General features: G+C 42.1%; 1 protein-coding gene across 7 annotated transcripts in view; it reads left to right on the top strand.

Moving 5' to 3' along the window:
• ofd1 (OFD1 centriole and centriolar satellite protein) overlaps positions 1 to 22,396 on the top strand; it is a 67,928-nt gene that overhangs the window by 5,435 nt on the left and 40,097 nt on the right. For 6 of the 7 annotated variants that reach the window (XM_067992691.1, XM_067992696.1, XM_067992695.1 and 3 more), the window contains exons 7-13: positions 622 to 758; positions 2,182 to 2,355; positions 4,912 to 5,018; positions 9,061 to 9,180; positions 10,871 to 10,944; positions 15,195 to 15,286; positions 20,986 to 21,175. In XM_067992691.1, the coding sequence (XP_067848792.1) occupies positions 622 to 758; positions 2,182 to 2,355; positions 4,912 to 5,018; positions 9,061 to 9,180; positions 10,871 to 10,944; positions 15,195 to 15,286; positions 20,986 to 21,175 (894 nt within the window). The remainder of the gene's footprint in view (positions 1 to 621; positions 759 to 2,181; positions 2,356 to 4,911; positions 5,019 to 9,060; positions 9,181 to 10,870; positions 10,945 to 15,194; positions 15,287 to 20,985; positions 21,176 to 22,396) is intronic. The other variant, XM_067992692.1, reaches the window with a different exon arrangement.

Genomic DNA, 22,396 nt, shown 5'->3' with positions numbered 1-22,396 from the left:
GATGGATTCGTGGCCAGTGTCTCGGATGCCAACAGGAGCTGAAGATAATGGCTTGAGTTTTGCTAGCATTCAGCTAGAGGAAGTTTTGACTCATCTTAGTCTTGATATCAGACAGGCGTGACAGCAACATTTAGGTCAGTTGAGGTGGCAGTAAAGCCATACTGGGTTTGTCATCAGAATATATGTAGAAACTGATCCCATGCATCCATATAATGTCACTAAGGGGTAACATGTAGATAGTGAAGAAGAGGAGAGGGACAAGGATGGTCCCCTGGGGTACACCAGATGAGATGCCATTGGCAGCATTGTAGTGCCTACCTTGAGTCAGATAAGAATGGAACTAGAAGAGAGTAATGCAGCTTGAAGTGGTAAGCAGTCATTGGAGACGGGACAGCTGTCAGAAATGCATACGTGGCTGGAACCATTTTTGTGTTATTTGTTGCCTCTGGCAGCACGAACTCTGTTGTTTATTTATATTTAAATAATATTTATATCCTGCCAGCTTTAGACCTGGAGTCAGCAGTAAACCGGCAATGTAAACGTGCCGTTTTCGCTGTTCTCTTCTGAATTGTTCTTTCGCTGCTGTACTAAGTACTTAGCTGCTCATTTCCTTTCTTACAGTTGATAAACTTCAAATGGTTGATGAAGAATATGCAGCATTTCATCCAACAACTGTGCAAGAGGACTTTTGGGAAGCAAAACTGCTTGTATATCGCAAACAAATAGAAGAACAGCTTCAGGCAGAGATGCAGCAAGAGGTAGTACCCCGTATTCTTTAGTCATCTTTATTCACTGTATTTGTCTTTTTAAATTGGTCATTAGACAATACCTAATTTAATAAATATTTCTAAATTAGCTAAAATATGTGTTAATTTCCTGGCTTTTTAACCACAAAAGGAACACAATGAAATCCAGTGAAATATAAGAAATAACATACTGTACAAACTGGAGTAGTTAGCATTAGAGACTGGTGCCCCAATTTGATGATGCTGACCAATCCAGAACAACACCATCAATATCCAATGTAAAACTAGACAATGTAGGAATTACAACCCATTAGGACAGCACTATAGTGTACTTGTATTGAGTCTGACCTTGTACCAGTATCACTTCTGTTGCCATGCCAGATATGATACTAGTGAGTGTAGTTCTTTTATACTGGTACCAATCTTTTATGATTCTGTATGCATTGAATTAAAGGTGTGTTGTTGTCATGAGAAAAAGCATACTAAACCTTCTTTCTTTGTTTATTTGTCTCTCAATCTGCATCATTGTGCCACTTGAATGTGACATCATTATGCCTGAGGGTGCAAAACAGCTGAGTACAAATTGTGGGGGTGGGGGGGGGGGGGGAAGAGGCTGACTGGTGTAAACACCTGGAAGGTTTTGGCCTGATGGTTTGAAAGAGCTCAATAGAAGTTTGAGTCCCATTCTCCTGGGCCCCCTCCCCACAATACTGCCAAACTTTGTCCCACAATGATCCAAAGCCCCCTCCTCAAACCTGATGGACTCTTTACTCCACTTCCAGACCTATCTTCCATTCCCAGATCCTCTCTCACTGTTCACAAACCCCACACTGCATTTCCAGTGCTCCCTATTCCCAGAACTGCCACATTGCTTCCAGACTCTGTGATCTTTTGCCCTAATGTTCCAGGATCCCTCTCACGGTGATCCCAGATCCTGCTCCAGTCTTCCTAGAACCTTCCTCTTCAGTGTTCCATGGATCCTGCTGAAAATAATGCTAGTTTCTGATATTCCATCCCAGGGCTGCCCCAAAGCTGAGAAATCAGTGTTCCTGATTGTACTACTTGGCATAACAATCTGTTGTTACAAAACCTCCCACACACCATGAGTGATGCTACAGGAGTGATGATACAGGAGTTCTGCTAGATCTATATATTTGCTGTTGCCATTAGTATCTTCTGCTACTGGCAGCAGTTTCTCTTCACTTTTGCCACTATGTCTCCCATATTTTGCTGTGAGGGTTTGTACCCTATTGCAGGTAAATTATCCACAGAGTTTGTGACACTATAGGCGTAATTAATCATTACACAAGGCTTGCTGAATCATATTACAGTTGGTTGTAGTGTTTGTTTTTTTAATAGGAATGCAGTATTTGCTTTTGCTTAAAGATTCATCTTGGTGTGTAAGAAACTCACGCAGTCCTTTTGATCATGGTAGCTACAGCGTTTTAAGGATCTGGAATTGGCTACGGTTCGGATTCAGGAGAAAGAGCGGTCACAGAAGGATATAGAAGAGCTTAGATGGAAGCTAGATAAAATGTACCAGATGAAGTCTGAAACATTGATCACACGAGAGAAGAATGCTATTGAGAGACTTCAGAAACAACAGGAGGTAAGTTTAGATACAACTAGAAAGATAATGCACTAGAAAACTATGCAGTGAGTTCAAATAAGGCCAATTCTTCCTTAATGTAGATTTTAGCTTATGATGCTAAATAATTTCTTAACAATAAAAATCAGTTTCTGTAAAATCCACTGGATATAGTAAATTAAGGCAAATGTTTCAAAAATATAATTTTCAACCTTTGTATGGCATCTTTGTAGATAATAATGGCTTCAAATATTTAGTTGTGTTAAATCTCCAGCATACTGCCTTGCATATTTTTTTTACTGTCATCATCCTTTTTTTTTGGTTTGAACAAAGAACTAGATTTAGTCTTCAGGACATCCCAAAACGCTTCACAGCCATGAAATACTTTTTGAAGGCAAACGCAGCAGCCAATTTGCACATTGCATGGTCCCACAATCAGCAATGAAATAGATGACAAGATAATCTGTTTTAGTGATGTTGGTTGTGGGATAAATATTGTCCAGGACACCAGGAGAACTCCATTGCTCTTCACATAGTGACCGAGCAGGCTTGGTTTAATATCTTGTCTGAAAGATGGCACCCCTCACAGTGTAGCATTTCCTCAGCCTAAGTTATGTGCTCTAGTGTCAACCACCTTCATGTTGTCACATTGCCCATCTAATATCAAGTCATGGATGAATTGCAGCTTTCTACAGCTGAATATTGGGAATATCCCAAAAGCAAATAAATAATTGACTATCTTTTCAGGAAATGCCTTTGGGCAAAATAAGATGATGGTCAATGATGAGACTGTATACTGTGTTCACGTGTGGAAAAGGGCATTTAGGGTGCCTCTAATATCATGATGTCACAAAACATTTGGAAGGGAGGTGAACCTTTTGAGTTTTTTTCCCAGCATGCAATGCTCATTGTTGGACCACTCCTGCAGTGTATGGAGATGCTCACTAGAACAACAAAGAAGACCATACAAATATGTAATCCTTTTTAATTTTGCTATCTTTTACTGTGCTCTTAATTCCATGTCCTTATTTTGGCAGAGGCATCTTAAGAAGTCTGTGTACATCTGCTTTTTCCTCAGAATTAAAGGGTGTATGGCAGAGAAATTAAAAGCATTTGAGAGCAGAGTAAGGGGGGGTGGGGTGGGGCATGGAGAAGAGGCAAAACTGATTCTTTATGCTTTACCCTGGTGTTGCAATTGAGATTCATTTTGATCAGGCTCATTTCAATTTATTTGTATTCTATCGTTAGAATTCTTACACGGAACCTGTTTGAATTGATTCTGTACTGGTGGATGAAACAAAAGTGGAAGTCTATATGTACTGGCTTCTGCTTTAAAGTGGTAATGGCACTGAAATATGTTTCCATGTGCAAATCCTTCTTTCAACCTTAATGAATATGCTAGTTTTATAATTGTGTAATTTTTTTCTAGTAAAACCTTCAAAGGTGGCATATATCTTGATTTCAAACGTTTTTTTAAAATATAAAGTGTTAAAAAAAATTACTAAAAATCCAAAACAAATGGCTTATATTTAAAATATTGCTAACAGATGCTGGAGAATGATGTAGTTTGTCTTCTCATCTTACCAGATGTTGAGGTCTCAATTTCAGTTGGGGAGTCATGAAGGAAGAATCACGGGGGTAAGATTTTCATCTTCACCGCCTGGGTGTAATCTGGCGGAGCCGATAGGGCAGGCTCTATAAAGGGTGGGCCATCCAGGAGATTACCGCCCAGGAGAGAGAGACAAAAATCTACTCTATGATTTCCCACAGAGAATGAGAGAGACTAATTGATGAGTCAACCTGTGCTGCTCAAAAGTGTCACCTAGCAGCTGATTCAAGAGGATTGTTGGGAACACGTCACATGCTTGGCCTTACAGCCAAGGATGCGGCATAGGAGGAAATAACCTGAATGAGTAAGGAGAAAATCTGTGGACAGTTGATTAAATAAAAAATGTATGCCAGTGGATCTCCTGTGACGTTGCTCATGATAAGTCAAAGGATGTGCTGCTTTATAAGGGCACAGGCATCATACCATGTAACACCCAATCTGCTGCTACTATGCATCTGTGTGTAATGTGGTGAGTTTCTTTATGGTGCAAAGTCTAATTGCTGCATTTTCAGGGGAAATTTAGAGATTAATTGCTGCTAGGCTGGTAATCAGATCAATTAGAGGTCAGAAGAAACTGGAAATGACTGGCATTCCTTTTAAAAGAAAAATTTAAGTATTACTCCTGAGGTCAATTAGGAGCTATTTTCTATTACTGGGGAACTTCCTCTGTAGATTAGAAATTATGGGAATTCTTTCTCTTTTTTTTTAAGCGTGACATAGGAATTTGCATAAATGGCAGTGTTTTAGATACACCTCACAAGTTTTATACAGCTAGATGTTTTAAATAGACTGGTGACAAGGCATTGGGTAAAGTAATATTTAAAATTGGGTAATCCATAAATGTGAAAGTAAGAATTGATCTGGAGTTCTGTATTTATTTTGTTTCTAACGAAGTTGAGCGTATATAACACTTAATGAAATTATCCTTTACCAGATAGATTGTGTTTAGAATATCTATTGTGTTACAGATTGAGGAAAAAGAAATCTATATGCAGAGACAAAGTTTATTGAAAGACATTGAAGCTGTGCGAAATAGAGAGGTCGAACTTAGACAACGGATTGAAGCCTTTGAGCTGTAAGTACAAATAGCGAAGTAATTAGCAAAAGAATTAAAGTGTGTGGGGTGGGGGAGAAAAAAAAAAATCGGATAAGGCCTATTATTGGGCGCGGGTAGCGCGATCCGCTAATAATCCGCACCTGATGGCCTCTGCACAGGCAGGACGAGACATTTGTCCAGCCTGAGGACTTACCTTCAAGCGTTGAAAACTAGGCCTTACACGACGATTTAAGTAAATGCGCACTTTCCACCAGCGGGGGGAGCCCCAATCTCTTAAAGGGAGGAAGTCTCTTAAAATCTCTCAAAGGTAGCCAGTACCTGTTATTTGCTAAAAATAACAATCTGCTGTCTGAACAGAGATCAGACTTAAAACACAGACGCAGGTCCCGTCCCTGTGTTTACAAACTGATGAGTTACGTTAAAACATTGAATAAAGGTTGCGCACTACTAAATCCCACATCCTCCAATCTGCACGCCAGACCTCACTAATCTGCCAATCTGAGTTTGTACCAGGCCTGCGAGAGTGCATGCACAAGGTTCTCTGCTGATGCACTAGAGGCCTTGGTGCAAGAGGTGGACATTGGGAGGGACATCCTATATCCGTGTGGGGGGGGGGGGGGTGGTGAGGCATGATGCCCTCCAGACATATGCCCAAAAGGCAATGGGAGGCAACGGGGGATGAAATCAATGCAAGGTGCACAGCACATGAACATGGATGCAGTGCAGGAGGAAGTTCAATGCTTTGACAAGAGTGGTCAAGGTGAGTAAGGTCAACTGTCAAGTGGCATCTCCTACCAACTGCACAACTAGCCGCGTCCACTGCTCCACGCACCACAGCCCCCATCACCCACATACCAACAAACTTTTCATCAGTACTCAACTCTTCCAATCCGATGCTTCCTCTCACCCTTACACATTACCACCGTTGCAAGCCACCCACCTACAACTCACAGGTCACACACACTGGCAGCTATTTAATTATGACAGGCACATCACCCAGATCATGTCCTGCTTTCTTGCAGGAGAAGGTGGCGCATAACAGGAAGCAGCAAGTGGCAGTGGCATTTAGGCCCTCGAACCTGTTCCGCCATTCATGGTGGACCTGTGACCTAACTCCATATACCCGCCTTAGCCCCATAATCCCTTAATACCCTTGGTTCACAGAAATCTATCAATCTTAGAATTAGAATTCATAATTGAGCTAGCATCAGCTGCCGTTCGCAGAAGAATGTTCCAAACTTGTCCCACCTTTTGCGTGTAGAAGCGTTTCTTAACTTCACTCCAGCACACCCTGGCTCTAAATGTTAGGCTATGTCCCCGCGTCCTAGTATTCAAGTATAGGAGACCTCCAAAATCAGTTACAAATGCATCAGCAGGTAAAAGCAATAATCCAGCCACTAACCTGTAAATCCTGCATGGCCCTTTTAAATAGTGCTGGTGGGGGGTCCTCCGGCACTCTAAGACATGTTCAGATGATTGTGGTTAAGACTGCGTTGAGTTGAGCGTTACATCCCAAAATGGTATCTATCACTTTAAATCAGCGTTGCACACTGATTGTATTCATTTTCTCCTTACTTTACGTGCTGCCGGCGTTCAGTATTTGCGCATTCGCTATACCAAGATGGCGTCCGGCGCATGTCATGCTGGAAACGTGTAAATGCAGCCAAGGTGCCATCTTGGCACTTCGGGAGGCCGTGTAGCGTCAAAACAACGGGTGCTACAAGGCCCAATTTCTAGCCCTATAATTTACATTTTAAAAAAAATCCAAAAGAGTAGACCTGTTAATATATTTGTGGTTTCCCATGCTAGTAATCCAAAATAAAAATGACACACTCTTGGATTGAAACATTGGGGTAAATTTTAACCCAGAGCTGGAAGAGGGTGGTGGGGTGGGGGGTGGGGGGAGGGAATTCCTGATGGAGAAGTACGGGTTTCCCGGGTGCCCTTACGATTTTGACATAAGGACGTCTTTTTCTTTTGTCGATTTCCCGCCCGACAGGCCAGCCTGATGACATGCTGGCCCAGGCTAGCCGTCAGTTGGACGGGAGAAGTGCCACGAAGCGGATGCGAGCAATAAATTTTAGATGGAGGGGAGGGTGGGGTTTCGGGAGTCATTGGGGTGGCCGAAGAATGTGGGGGGGGTGGTGTGGGTCGGAGATCGTGGGGGTGATCGCTGCAGGTAGGCTTGTTGGGCCTAGGGGAAGCACTACTGCTCCTCCGGGCCCACGAGCAGTGCAATAAAGGCACTTACCTGCTGTTTTGGGCCTTCTCACCTCCTCTCATGTGGCATGAAGCAGAAGGCCTGGGAATCCCCACCCTGGGAGTTAAAAATAAAAACGTTGTAAATATGGAGGCCCGCAGCCTCTTTGAAACCTTTCACTGACCGACCCGCCTCCTAAGAGCGGGTTGGTCGCCCACCCCTCAACCCGCCTCCATCAAAGCAGGAAGTGGGCGGGTTGGGGTCAGGTTTTAGATTTTTTACAATTTTTACTTTCCAACCCACCCGTTCGCGCGGTTAAAATTTAGGCCCTTGAGTCTCATGAACTGAAAATCTGACACCCAGAATAGTTTGAATTACCTGCTAGTTGATGTGGAGTGCTGTTTTCAGTGGGGGAGCACTGCAGGTGATACAACAGAGATTATTGCCCACTAGCATGATAAAGCAGCGATTGTAGCAGGTACAAAATGAGTGAGAAGTGCCAGTCCAAGAGTACTAAAACAAATATTGACTGCTGTATTTTGGGCTCTTCAATAAATTGTTAAACTTTACTACTGAATATTGCTGTAATAAAATGTTAGTTTCAGGTATTATGACACATACATTATCAATTCTGTAAATTCTTGGGCCAGTAATTCATGGTTTAAATTTATTTGTATCTATACAGTATACACTGTGATACATTGAATATTGTGGTAACATATTGCAGACCAGAATTGCTTATCTTTCTCATTTCAGGCAATGTTGTTCCACTGAATGTTTGTTTATATTACATTTGGACCTTCTGATTGTATTAATTGTAATGTACTCAGCTTTTCCATTTTAATAGCCTTTTCCTAACTGCAATTATTCCTCTTCTCCCTGCCTGTAATGGTATGAGCTGTGGTCTCGTCAAATGAGTTATGGCTTGAACTGAATCAGCTGCACTGTATTATCATTTCCTCTCTAGAGCTGGAACACTTTGCTTCCCTGTAGTGGTGCATCACATGGCCAGACAAATATGCGACAACATACCCAAATTGAAATTCATAAGTTTGAGTGTCTAGGAGTTGAACTCCCAATTTTTCATTTGTGGGGAATGGTTAAACGCATATGTTTGAATTGAGAACTGCTGAACAAATATTTTTCATGACTTCCATATTAAGAAAACTCAGAAAAAAAGTTGGCATTACTGATAAAATTGGTTATTAAGAAAGTATATTGTTGTTGTAATTTGTTCGCCTCATCCTTGTTATCTGATCTCACCTCATGACATCTTATTTTGTTTTAACATTTTCCTGGGCTAGTAGGTCTTACTGGAAGTACTACTCTATAATCTACTGCTGCTAGTAGAACAGTAAGAATGGTGTGAGTTAAATCATAGTGTTGAGACTGGCATGTGCGTTATTTTCTGCTTCTCAATGGAACCACCTTGTCACTGCTTGGTATCTTGCTAGATAGCCTTGTCCAAGATCAAGATCTCACTTTGTGGAGAATCATGGGCATAGGACTTGTACATTTTACTACAGGGAATGAATTATGCGGCCTTTCACGCTTCTGATTCTGACTCATACGCATGATTTGTAATCGGCTGTGCAAATTTAACTGTTTTGCCAAGTTAATCATTTGTACTTTAAAGTGTGATGGACAGGAAGTGTGAATATATGTAAGATAGACATGTGATCTACTAAACTGTAATTGTTCTTGTTTTAAAAAAAAGTTAAAGCAAATATTGCACTGCGGAGTGAAAAAGCGCAGTGTCCTCGGCCTCGACGTGTTTCCCGGCCGGTTTCGCCCTCCCGGGGCCTCTATGTTAATTGTGATTAAGTACAGATTTCATTAATAATTTTTCTGCTATTTCAGGACCCAGAATTTGCATGAACAAAAGAACAAGAGTGTAGAAGAGGGTCTGCGGAGGCGGGAGCTAGCAGTGAAAAATATTGAGGAGACTTACGAGCAAAAGCTTAAGAATGAACTCTGCAGGTAAGGCACGTATGATGCAATAACACAGTAAACAATAGAACATATGCTTTCAATGTGTAGCAACTGTGTTAACAGAAATTACAACTGTCTTACTGTGGTAGTCTTAAGCAAAATAATTACATTTTAAAAAGTATTCTTATGCTGACATGGTGGCATTCCAATAGAGTGTGCCATAAGGAGATCTAAAGAACAGGGAGCTTTTAATAATTGCAGAATTCCAGCTGCCTCATTTTTGTTTGAGTGTGAGTGAGGATGTTGTAGAATTATTTTCTTTGTGGTACAGCAATAATTTTTAGTATAATAAAAATATTTTTCACTGCCAAGTTTAATCTTCATTTTCTGCGAGTCGATCCTGTTTACTGTGGTGCATGATAATCAGAATAGATTTTTAACAAAGGAAACGTTTATCACAAGTCTTGCATCACATATATTATTCTCTATTAGTATAGAGAATATATATTCTATTTGCACTAAACCAGATGTAGGTCCCTCAGCAGCTCAATTAATAAGTGAATTGTGTGGTGTACTGAGCAGTAGAGACCAGGAAGGTTCCAGGTTCAATCCTCGGTCTTTACAGTTAGATGATTTCAGCTGAAATGGCAGAACAATGCTATAATTAGCCTCAGCGTCCTTGATCTAGGGAGGGGGAATGTTGAGGCAAACTTCCTGTTCCTTATCACTATTCAGTGACCTGGTGCTGGAAAATGCGCTGTGTCAACATTAGGCGAGGGCAGGATTGGGCTCGCCTAATGTAGTGCCCCTCCACAGTTGAATTGCTTACTTGCATTCACGGTCCATGTTTGCACGTAATGAATGATCAAAGGGCAAGAAACTGGAAGGCTGCTGGTACCTGTAGAACGATACCACAGAAGGGGGAAGAGAAAGCTGCATCTACAGTCACCATTATTGGCTATGAAAAATTGCTGCAAACTATTATATACATCTGTCTCCACAAAGTCAAATTTGAAAGCAAGTATGTAAATAGGGAAACTTTAGGGTTTGAGTCTTGGTTTTATGCCTAATAAATCATTTGTGAATTTTATTTTTGTTTTATTCCTTGCATCATATTTTCATCTTTTTTGGAATTGCATTGAAAAATGTGTGCTGATATTTGTATTTTCCTTGTGTTTTCTGGATAGTACTTGGTAGATAATAATGATTCGTTTTCAATTTATGTTTAAAATTCTAACCTAGCTTGTGTTTTAATGAATGTATTTTATTAGAAGAAATTCTGTTACAAACATCACAGTATAATTTTGTTCACCCAAATGTGTCACTGGGCAAATTCTATACAGTGTGTAAGAGAGAGTTCATGGGTCAAATTCCTTCTCTAGTATGAGGTTTTAAGACAAAGTTCACTCCTCTGTAGTTATTGAGATAAATGGAAAACATGCTTTTCAGTTTTTGAAAATGTCCCAGTGAGAAATTGTTGTTGCAGTAAAGATCTGCCTCCAGCTAATCTGATCTTTATGTGAGAATTACAAATGTGCAAGTGACCCATGCTGGAAAAATGTCACTACTGCACCAAAGTTTATTTACATTTTTGTATTATATTGAGAGGCTTGTCTCACTTGGAGAGTTTGGATCCTTCTTTCCTAAAGTGACTGCTGGGACTTAAAGATGGATTTAACATTTATTCCTGATTTGTTGGTATTGAGTGCGAAATAACTTAATTCTTTCTTCTGCACAGGCATCAACTGGAACTGCAGGAAGACTATCGTAAAAGAATTGAGAAAGTGACAGCAAATGAGAAAAGAATTGAAGGTCTGGTTCATTATTTGGCAGCTTATTTATGTTTTACAGGGCAGAAGTGTTTATGTAAGGCTCTGTAGGAGTGCCCCACCTGGCATATGAACAAGGGAACTTTCTGATATTCTTACCGGAAGAGATTCTTTTCTTTGTTTGAAAGTTGTGATTGTGCATTATATGCTGAATATATATCATATACCTATTTGGTGAGACCATTTACAAAGCAAAGCAAAACAAAACAAAATAAGGTTTTACTTGTTCAGCTATGACTCCATTTTTGAGAGGATTGTGAGTGGAACTGGTCCTAGGCTGAACCGGCACATTATCAGTGCATAACAATATGGAAATACTTAGCCCATCCTTCTTCCAGGTTCTGTTTGTTGACCTGATCTAACTAACTATTTTGTAATACCACAATACTGAACTACTTTATTTGCATTTGTTTCAACTTCCTTTTAAATACTTCAACAGAACCTGCATCAGGAGCTGTAGGTAGTAGGCTGTTCCATAAACCGATAATGTAATTGCAAAAAAGTTTGTCTTTAAGTTTAAAACTTTGCATTATAATCATGACTGTTGGCCTTTTATCCAGGTTTGTACAAAAGACTTCTACGTCCACCGTACTAATTTATTTCTGATGAAAGGCCATCAACCTGAAACATTGGGCCTGATATTAGGAGGGCGGCAGGTTGGCAGCGGGGGGTCGACTGGGCGCGTGGGTAACGCGCCCAGTGAAATCGGGTGCTCCGCACGCAATCGCAGCTTGATTGAAGGTACTTAACCTTTGCTTCCAGGTTTCGCGCTGGAAAGCTGCGCAGCGGGCGGACTGCGCATGCGCAGCATAAGCTGTCAGCTGGAGGAGCCCTATTTAAAGGGGCAGTCCTCCACTGACTGATGCTGCAACAAATAGGATAAATTACAGCATGGAGCAGCCCGGGGAAAGGCTGCTCCCAGGTTTAATGATGCCTCACGCCAGGTCTTATTGGAGAGGGAGGACAGAGATCTCCCCGGCGGGCGGGAGGAAGTAGCTTGCCTCTGCCACCAAGAAGGCCTTGGCTCGAGGTGGCAGAGGAGGTCACCAGCACCACCTTCATACAGTGTAGGAGGCGCTTCAATGACCTAAGTGGGTCAGCCGAAGTGAGTACACGTAATCGTTCCCCTACACTCCGTCTGCCACATCACCGCCCCCACCCCACACACTGCCAACACTACTCTGTCACATCACTCCTCACACCCACTCAAACCTCATCCTCATCTTACCTGCACTTACTCACCTCGCCAGTACTCATCCCACCACTACCACTCGACCCAATCCTCATACAATCTCATGGCTCTATCTCATACACACCCTCTCATGCATCTCTTTCACGGTCAGCCTCACTCAACCTGCCACTACCTGTGCTGCAGCCACAGGGCATGCATCACGTATGTGCAGTAGGAAGCATAAGGCAAACGTGTCATGAGCATGAAGGGGATGCACAAGGGTGTTTGAGGGTTTGTCATGGTTTTTACTTGTATTGAATTTCTGATCAACTCACATTACATATTGTATTGTCACCACTACTGCCACGTCTTTGCGAATCTTGTCTGGTTTGTGCAATAATGCCCTTTCCTGAGGATCACAATGAAGACCCACAACTGATGACACCCATTGTGTAACTGCAGAGTGGGTGTAGGTGTATTTGCAGGGCTCTTTTGTGCAGACGACTGAGAGACGTCGGCGATGTCCCCGGTGGCACCCTGGAAGGATACGAAGGAGAAGTTGTTGAGGGCAGTGGCAGGTAAGAAGATGGTGCTCTGGCCAGCCGGGAGCAGCTCGGCATGAAGGAGGCTGCAGATGTCCACGACTACATGTCGAGTGACTCTGAGCCTCCGTGTGCCCTGCTGCTCAGAGAGGTCCAGGAAGCTGAGCCTCGGTCTGTAGACCCTGTGGCGAGGATAGTGCCTTCTGCGACGCATCTCTCTCTGCGGTTGCCTTCCCTCCTGCTGTGCAGGTGGATGTGTCACAGCACTGTGTTGTGGAGCTCCACGTGTTAGAGGTAGACAGCGTGGCCGGCAAGGCTGGTGATGCTCTTCATCCTCCGAGGAGGTCATGACTGCAGCTACGGTGGCCCCCGTCCGGAAGATGTACATCTGAGGGGGTCCGCAAGGTAGGTACATGTGTCTGCACACCGGGGTAAGTGAAGGTAGGTAAATGTGTCTGCACACCGGGGTAAGTGTGCATGTTTGTGAATTTTATTGTTAGGAGGAGGGTGATGGAGGCCAAACTTTGTCCAAAGTGACAGAGTGGCCTCCTGCAATGAGTGAGCGTCTTTCCCCCCCCCCCCCACCTGTCAAATGGACTTTGCAGCTGCCACAGGCTGATGGGTGCAACACGTCCATTTCAACTGGGAGTGTTTCCCCCAGTAAGGGAAACAGTCCCAGCTGACTTGAAAATCCCACCCCTGCTAAAATATCAGGTCAATCAGGTCTGTAAACTACCTGAAGTACCTCGTTAATTACTTTAAGTGGCAGCCCACCGGCTTTAATTGCCGGCGGGAGTCCCACATGCGGGAGCTGCGTGCGCATCTAAGCGCGTCACTGGGGAACCTGGAAGTGGGCGGATTGGAGCCGGGCTTCGGACCCGACCCGGGTATCCCCAATTTTCGGAGCCCCCCTGCCACGAACGCATCCGCTCGGGGGTGCGAAAATCGAGCCCATTAACTCTGTTTCTTTCTCCACAGACGCTGCCTGACTTGCTGAGTATTTCCAGCATTTTCTGTTTTTGTACTAATTTCTTTGTTTTTTGGACTATTTTGCCAGCACCCCAAACTTTACTAATGAGAACAAATTTTAGCTTCCTTACTCTGCCTTGTAGTTTAGTGATCCAAAACCTGGAATTGCCTTGTTTCTCTTCTCTGAGTAATCTCCACTGCATCTATATCATTTTGAAAGTACAGTGACCACATCGGGACACAATATCAGTTTGTGATCTCACTAATATTTTATAGGTTATATCACTTCCTTGGATTATGGATGTACTTGTACATCATAACATTTCATTTGCTTTTGCAACTGCTGCCCTTCACACTGCGAACAGTGTTTAGTGTTCTTTTTCTTCCTGTGGTCACCTGCCTTAATTGACCTTCCTTCTCATCAGGAGGCCTCTTAGCTCCATCGGAATCTCTGACCAATATCTTTTTCAGCCCTGGATGCTGACTGAGATACATTTGAGGAATACTCAGCTTGTACTGAATTTTCCTGGCATCCAGAACCAGAAAATATGAACCATCTGTGTTGCTTCTTTGGAACTTGTTGTTGACAGACCGACTATCACACTAGCTAAGCACGCTCGGATAGGAGGAAGTACTCATTTACCCTCTGTGGTTATACTTTCATTGTCCTTTTAACCTTTCACTTTCATAAAGTATATATTTAGTTTAGGCTTTCAGGGTATACCCTTGAAAATGTCACTTTTATTTAGTGATTTTCCTCTCTTTGCCAATTTATCTTTTCATTTTGAGCTTCATGGCTTGAAAATCATCTTTCTGAAATCTCGCAAGTTAATTATTGGTACTTACATGTTCCATATATCTAAATTCTCTACCAGCTCAGGTTCACTGTTAAATGCTAATGGAAGCATGGCCTCTTTCCTAGTTCTTGTTTTTAAAGTGGTATATTCAGAAGCTGTACTATATTAGCTGTTCTATGAACTTAACTTTTAGAAAATCCCTTTGTACCAAGTCTACAAATGCTTAACAGATTTCAGTTAACCAGCAGGACTATCCAAATATCCATATTCAATGCTTAAGCCCTGATAGGCATACATTTAATAAATTTTGCTGTGTAACAAGCTGTCTTAATATTGTAAGTAAGCCTTGAATGCACCAGACACTGCAGTTTTCAGTTTGATACGTTCTTATACCTGTGATACTGCTAGGTTGAGTCCATTGTCTCAAGCTAGCAGGTAAATGTACTGTACTTTCAATGAAAATTTAATGTCTGAAGGGTTTTCCTGAAATAATAATATAAAATGACACCAAATAACTAGTATTAACTCCCATCTGGCTGTTTAAGTAAATTTTAAAGCTTTAAAACTGTGAAAGTTTATATTAATTATTCTTGTTACCTTTTGAGTCACCAGATAGGGTTAGATAAAGAGGGGTGGGAGGGGGCTCATGTGGAGCATAAACACTGACATGGAGCAGTTGGGCCGAATGGCCTGTTTCTATGCTGTACATTCTATGTATGTAATTCTATGTAAAAGTACATTTTTCTCTTTGTAGCAGAGTCAACTCGATTACACGAAGAGTCTGTTATCATCCATTCCAAAAGAGAGGAACTCCAACAAGTCTGCGCTCAAACTAAGAAGTTGGAGGTAAATTGTATAATCCGTTTTTATCTTTTGTTTGAGGTATATTTAAAATTCAATAATATATTTTTTAACCATCACAGATGAATTGTCAGTTGCAGTTATGCTATTGGGACCATAGACAAGATGACTTGTTCTGTGTTAGCAATTCCTGGTTATGTGGACAATGTATCCATGTCAATCTTTAGACTACTGCCACTCAAGTGATTGAAAACCAGCCTTCAGCTAATTAGATAGTTTTTCAGTAGAGGTCCCACCTCCAAAATGGACATCTGGACCCAAGAGGCTGAGAAAAAAAAAATTAAAGGAAATATATCCGTCAGCTTTTTTGTTCGAGGAACTAAAGTAAAAGGAATGTTCAATAAGTTATACTGATTTTGGGGTGAAGGGGGAAGTAAAAGTGAAGTTAAATTAATAAAAATAGAAAAAGAGAAAATGGGGAAAAGGAAGCTAGCAAACAGAAGTGCTTATTTTTTTAAATTTATAATTGTTTTTAAGTGTTGATTTTAATTGTATAAGATGCAAGTTTACTACTTTTATTGCTAAGGTTTGTTTAGGTGAAACTGTGTGTCAACTAAAATCTTAAAAGTGGAAGGAAAGTCTAGAGGCAATTCTTTTTGTTCAAAGTGCTCTCCATTTACTGAAAAATTATATGCTCTCCTAAGTTTAGTTTCAGTTTTCTGAGGTGAAGGGAGGTCCACCAGGTTGGATCCAGCTTCTGTGTGATGTTATTGTTAGGAGCATACCCTTGTGTCCTGTAGTGGCTCCATGGAAACTACCAGGCTAAGAATTGACCCAGAGCCAACCAACCGTGGGAAGCCATGCTACGAAGTTGGGTTGCAGAGTACTTAACTGACGCTGTGGTATTCTGATTTTCTGGGATTTGGTGGCTCTGGATTGGCTCTTAAGACAGGCCAAAGATGTGATCCCCATTGTTTTCAATGGAACTGCTATGGATGATAATCATCGGTGACATCACCAAATGACTTGGCAGGGAGAAAGACCTGACCTGGCTTGCCTCTCCGCTGTTTGGAAAATTGATATATTTTGAAAAACCTCAAGAAAATTTTTACAGCTTAATGTTTTTTTCAGTACAAAATAGAGGAGTGCTTTGAACAGAAAGTAGTTCTTTCGACTTTCCTTCCCGATTAAAATGATGACCATCCTAGGGCAGCCTAGGGGCTAAAACCTGTAAAGAACAGCGAGATGGACTTCACATCAGTGAGATTCTTGGGGAATTTGTGGCATCAAAATTAAATACTTCATTGTTTTAAAAGTCATGGGTTACTGTCATCTGAAGATCAGAGTTGTAATGTGTACAGAATATGCATAAATATCATAAATCTAAATAACCTCGCTCATGTATATTGGTGTTAACTTAATCTCTTTTTTATTGTCCCTCCCAGGTATCTATTACTCTCTGTTTAATCTTGCATGCTGCTTTCTACTGCAGCTCTTGTTTTTAATTCCTTAGTGTTTGAGGTATTGAGGTAGATTTCTGTCTTCACTGCCTGGGCAGTAATCTGGTGGGACGGATCGCCTGGCCTTTATAGAACCCATCTGATTCTCATTTATTAATTCCATTATGTTCCAGGAATTGAACTTGCCTATAATTCCCAAAGAACATTTATACTGCTGTCATATTGACCTGTGGGCAAGATTGCAGTACAGCAATGGGAGTTTTTATGATGCAGATTTGGATCATTTTAACTCCGTTAAATCACAAGTTTATTAGAGTGTAATTGTGCTATTGTTTTAAAACCTGGCAAAATTATGTTTCTTCCCATTTTATCAGGACAAACTTGCCTCTGTAACAGTTCTTTTTGCCATTTGCTGAGATACACAAAACATTGTTAGATTTGGAGAACTGGGTTAAACTACAAAATCCATCTGAATTGCTGGGTTTAGTTAGCTGTGTATGGCATTAATCCAGAAACTGGCTGTCCTAATGAACACAGATTTGTTTTTGTCTGAGGAAATTTAAAAACTTGTTGACTGGCTAATCAGCTGACCCGATCAACATATACAGATTTATTGTACCTGATTATTTTAAATAGAAGGAGTGCTGAATGAATGAAACATTTATTTAAACACCTTTGTAGTTAGTAAATGGAAATCAAACATTTGGGGATTTTCTGTTTGCTGTTTATGGCAAAATCATAAAACACAAATATAAAAAAAAATTTAAAATTTCACTAGCAATAGCAAACCAAGGAGATCTTCCGCCTGTTGTTGATTTTACTAATTTGAGATGAGTTGCAACTTTGATGTTTCAGGTTTTTAAATGATTATAAATTCATGCCAAGGATTTCTTCTCTATGCCTTAATTTTTTTGTACTGAAAGATATATTAATCTTTAAAACTATACGGGGGGAAAAAATTGGATGGGGCTGTTTTTGGGTGTAGGTAGCGTGATGTGCTATTACTCCGCGCCCAATGGCCCCTGCACAGGCAGGACGCAAGTTTTGGCCCACCCGATGATTTACCTGCAATCAGCTATCCATTCCAGGCCTTGCACATGGAATCAATGCAATTTGCACTTTCCACCACCTGAGGGAGTTCAATCTCTTAAAGGGAGGTTGTTTCTTAAAGGTAGCTGGTACCTGATATTTGCTGAAAATAACAGTCTACTGTCTGCACAGAGTCTGAACAGAGATCAGACATCGCACATGTAAAACAAAGATGCAGGTCCCATCCTTATGTTTACACACTGATGACTTTTGTTAAAACATTGAATAAAGGTTGCGCACTACTAAATCCCATATTCTCCAATCTGCACGCCAGACCTCACCAATCTGCCGATCTGAGTTTGTACCAGGTCTGCGAGAGTGCATGCACCAAGGTTCTCTGCTGATGCTGAGAGACCTTGGTGCAAGAGATGGACAGAAGGTGCGACATCCTATATGCGCAGTGGGGTGGGGGGGGGGGGGTGCGGCAAGAGGCCATCCAGACATATATCCAAAAGGCAGTGGGAGGCAGCAGGGGACGAAGTCAATGCCAGACACACAGCATCATGAACATGGATGCAGTGCAGGAAGACATTCAGTGCTTTGTCAAGTGGTCAAGGTGAGTGAGGTCAACAGTCAAGTGGCATCTCATACCAACTGCACCACGCACTACACCCCCCCCATCCCCCACATACCAACAAACACTTTCCATCAGTACTCAACTCTTCCAACCAGATGCTTCCTCTCACCCTTACACATTACCACTGTTTCAAGCCGCCCACCCACAACTCACAGGCCACACACACTGGCAGCTATTCAACCATGACAAGCACATCACCCAGTTACACGTCCCGCTTTCTTGCAGGAGAAAGTGGCGCATATCAAGAGGCAGCAAGTGTCAGTGGCATTTAGCCCATCGAGCCTGTTCTGCTATTCAGTGAGATCATGGTGGACTTGTGACCTAACTCCATATATCGGCCTTAGCCCCATATCCCTTAATATCCTTGGTTCACAGAAATCTATCAAGCTCAGATTTAACTTTCACAAGTGAGCTGGCAACTGCCGTCTGCAGAAGAGCGTTCCAAATGTCTCCCATCCTTTGCATGTAGAAGCATTTCCGAACTTCAATCCTGCACGTCCTGGCTCTAAATGTTAGGCTATGTCCCCACATCCTAGTATTCAAGTGCAGGAGATCTCCAAAAACAGTCTCAAATGTCTGGGCAGCCAGAAGCAATAATCCAGCAACTAACCTGTAAATCCTGCATGGCCCCTTTAAATGGCTCTGGTGGGGGGGTCCTCCAGGTATTCTAAGACACATTCAAATGGTCGGGGTTAAGACTGTGCGTTGAGTTGAGCGTTAAGTCCCAAAATGATGTCTAACACTTTAAATCAGCGTTGCACACTGATCAACGCTATTTTCTCCCTATTTTACATGAATCCAACGTTCGTTATCTGTGCCTGCACTAACTCCTATAGCAAGATGGCGTCTGGCACACGTCACGCTGGAAACGTGCGTGTGCATCCAAGTCGCCATCTTGGATGTTGGAGAGGCTGTGTAACGCCGAAACAACTGTCGCTACACGGCCCAATCTAGCGCCTCACATGTCTTAATCCCCTCCTTCCCTCAAAACAAAATTCAAATGGGGGCCTCCCCAAAATGCAACTGGAGCGCCTGAGCAATGCGCCATTTCCATAGATCCCATTTGGAATGGGTGCTGAAGGGATTACTCTTTTAAAAAAAAAAGACATTTTGGCTTGGTGTCCTTCCCCTTTTTCCCCCCTTCTTGCCCCTTCCCTGTTCCCCCTAGGAGAAACCACCAAAGTTCAATGGGCGAGCAATGGCACTTTAGTGGCTGCTGGGACCTAGAACTTAGGGCCCCACCCCTTCCGCCATCCCCAAGCGTTCTCAAGATCAACGTGCTAAGAGCCCCGAAACATTCTATAAGCGAGCTAAGCGTGCGTTGTCTGGCCTGGTCATGCTCATGTGTGTGCTGGCACTCGCAGACCCCGAGAGGCATTGGTCCCTGTAGCACTGCGCATTATCCACTCCACTATTTATTATACTTTGAAACATGTATTGTGACAGTAGGTACCATAGATAAAGGATTACAGTCCCCAGCACTTACACCATCCACGCTTATCATGGGCAGCCGCCTATATCGGGTAAATGGTGCTAACCATTTGCATTACCATAGGAGTCAATTACAAAGGCGCCACTTATAACCTATTAAGTGCATCGACTATTTGGGGCAGGTCATTAAGTACTTACCAATTTAAAAGGCTCTGCTGATTTCAGCCAAAGTTGGGTCTTCAAGCAAATTTCAGTCAGCTGTTTGCACCTCTAAAAAGTGCGATTCTGGATGTAACTGCTAACAAATAGGAGAGGCTGTTGCTAAATGGAGATTGCCTGTTTTTAAAAATTGTGTTGGTTACTTACCTTGTTGGTTTAACCGTCCACCGTGTGTAGCGGACAAATCGCGTTAACACCAACTCACCTGCTATAAACGGTGGGGTTTTCATGTACATTACCATTTAGGGATTCTAAGTCCCAAATTCTTTCATCCACAAAACACTGTTTTGAAGTCTAGATCTGACACATTGTAAAGGTAGGTGAACTACATCAAAACATGTACACCTGATCATGCATAATTGGTTAAAAAAAATCTCTACACGTGCTTTTATCAGAAAATCTCTTTTGCAATTATGTCTTATAACAAATTGTCTACTGACAACAGCCTTGTGCCAGACACTAAAATAGTCATCTGTCACTGATAGTCATGCTATGTTTTAATCCATTAAGGAATTCAGGAGCAACAACTTTACCCAATAAGTGGTTAGAATGTGAAACTCGTTACCACTAGGAGTAGTTGAGGTGAATAGCATAGATGCATTTAAGGGGAAGCTAGATAAGCAATGAGGGAGAAAGGAATAGAAGGTCATGCTGATTGGGTTAGATGAAGAGAGGTGGGAGGAGGCTCCTGCGGAGCATAAACCAGTACAGGCATGGACCAGCTGGGCTGAATGGCCTGTTTCTATGCTGTAAATTCTATGTAATTCTAGGTAATATTTAGTTAGAAATTGTATACCCTTCTATGTTTACCTAGTAAAAATGTTTTAATGAGATGTTGGCTAGATTTTCTGTCCTTTGCCAATGAATGGTTGGAAAATTTAACCCTCAAGTTCCAGTGTAACACATAAACCTTATGAAAATTGATCCAGATAATATTTATATATAATAAACTATCTCATTACTCACAGGTGGAACTGAATGCAGCTAAAGCCCAAGTTTGTTTGTTAATGAAGCAAAATGAGTTGCTGAATGAAAAGTTAAAGGACGTAGCAGACTATACATTGTTAAAGACAGAAAATGTACAGCTTCTAGCTGAGATCAAAGTGCTGAGGAAACAGCTGGATGAGGATCGCTGTGAAAATCAGAAATTGTGTGAAAGTTAGTATGCTTTTTTCCTATGAAAAATAATACTGATACATTTACATTAAAAGACATTTAATGACATTTAGATGGCAAACTTAATTTAAGTACTGGTTATTCCATTAGGGGTAGAGAACATTAGGGTTAATTTTCTGACTTTGCGCTCCTGGTACAGAGCCTCACCTACCAGGATTTCATATCGTAAATCTGGGAACATCAAATTAATGATTGGAAAATCATTTGTTGCAAGCCTAAATTTTCAATATATACTCCCTACAGGCAAGGCTCACTACCAGGGGTATGAAGTTGAAATATTACACCTATTAAGTACACTAGAGGGAATGATTGTTCAATGCATTGATGCTCCAAAATGCTGTGACATAGTGGACTAAGAGGTGGGCTTGTACATGTGAATTCCTTGATCTCTGTTGCACTCATGGATAGAGGTCACTGGGAATTGGAGATAAGAGAGGAACATCACTGGTTATTTTGTCTGTGCAATGTTGCAGGGATCACTGCAGCTTTAAGACCCAATACAGTTGGTAAGTCAAATTTGTTTGTCATGTTCGGGTAAGTTTTTAGTCACCTCTGACACTAAATGAATTGGCACAGAGACATGGGGGTTGATTTTGAAATGGTGGTGGGTTGGCGGCGGGGGGGGGATTGGAGAGCTGGGTGAACGTGCGCGTGACAAACCCGCATAAACAAATCTTAACATTTCCGAGGCGATCGCATGGTGATTGCTGATGATTAATGCCATTTCCGGGTTTCGTGCCCAGCAGCCAGCCTGATTGACAGGCTGGCTGCCGTCAGGAGCTGCAACGTGGGGGGTGAGGGGGGGAGAGAGAAAGAGAGAGAGAGAGTGAGACGTCATCCGGAACTGGAACGGAAGATCGGGGAGGGGGGGGGCAGAGAGTGGAAGATCTGGGGGGAGAGGGGAACATCGGGCAGACATGGGGGGGTGAAGAGGGGGACATCAGAGCAGGGTGGAAAGGTAGGTTGATTTTGTGTTCTAACTTCCTTCTATGGTTTTTGATGTACTTTATTTAGTTTCTTTTTCCCTGATCCGGCCCTTCACGCAGGTGTGAATCAGAAGCGGTGGGGAAGCCGCCCAGGTAAGTTAAAAATCGTTATAATCACTTAAGGCACTTTACTGGTGACAAGTGAAGTACCTCAATGAGGTACATTTGGCTCTTTAACTGTCATCCCGCCGGCTTTAATTGCCGGCGGGACTTCCAG

The sequence above is a fragment of the Heptranchias perlo genome, chromosome 11 (genome assembly GCF_035084215.1).
Source record: "Heptranchias perlo isolate sHepPer1 chromosome 11, sHepPer1.hap1, whole genome shotgun sequence".
NCBI lineage: Eukaryota > Metazoa > Chordata > Chondrichthyes > Hexanchiformes > Hexanchidae > Heptranchias > Heptranchias perlo.
This window is presented reverse-complemented; position numbering and strand designations above follow the sequence as displayed.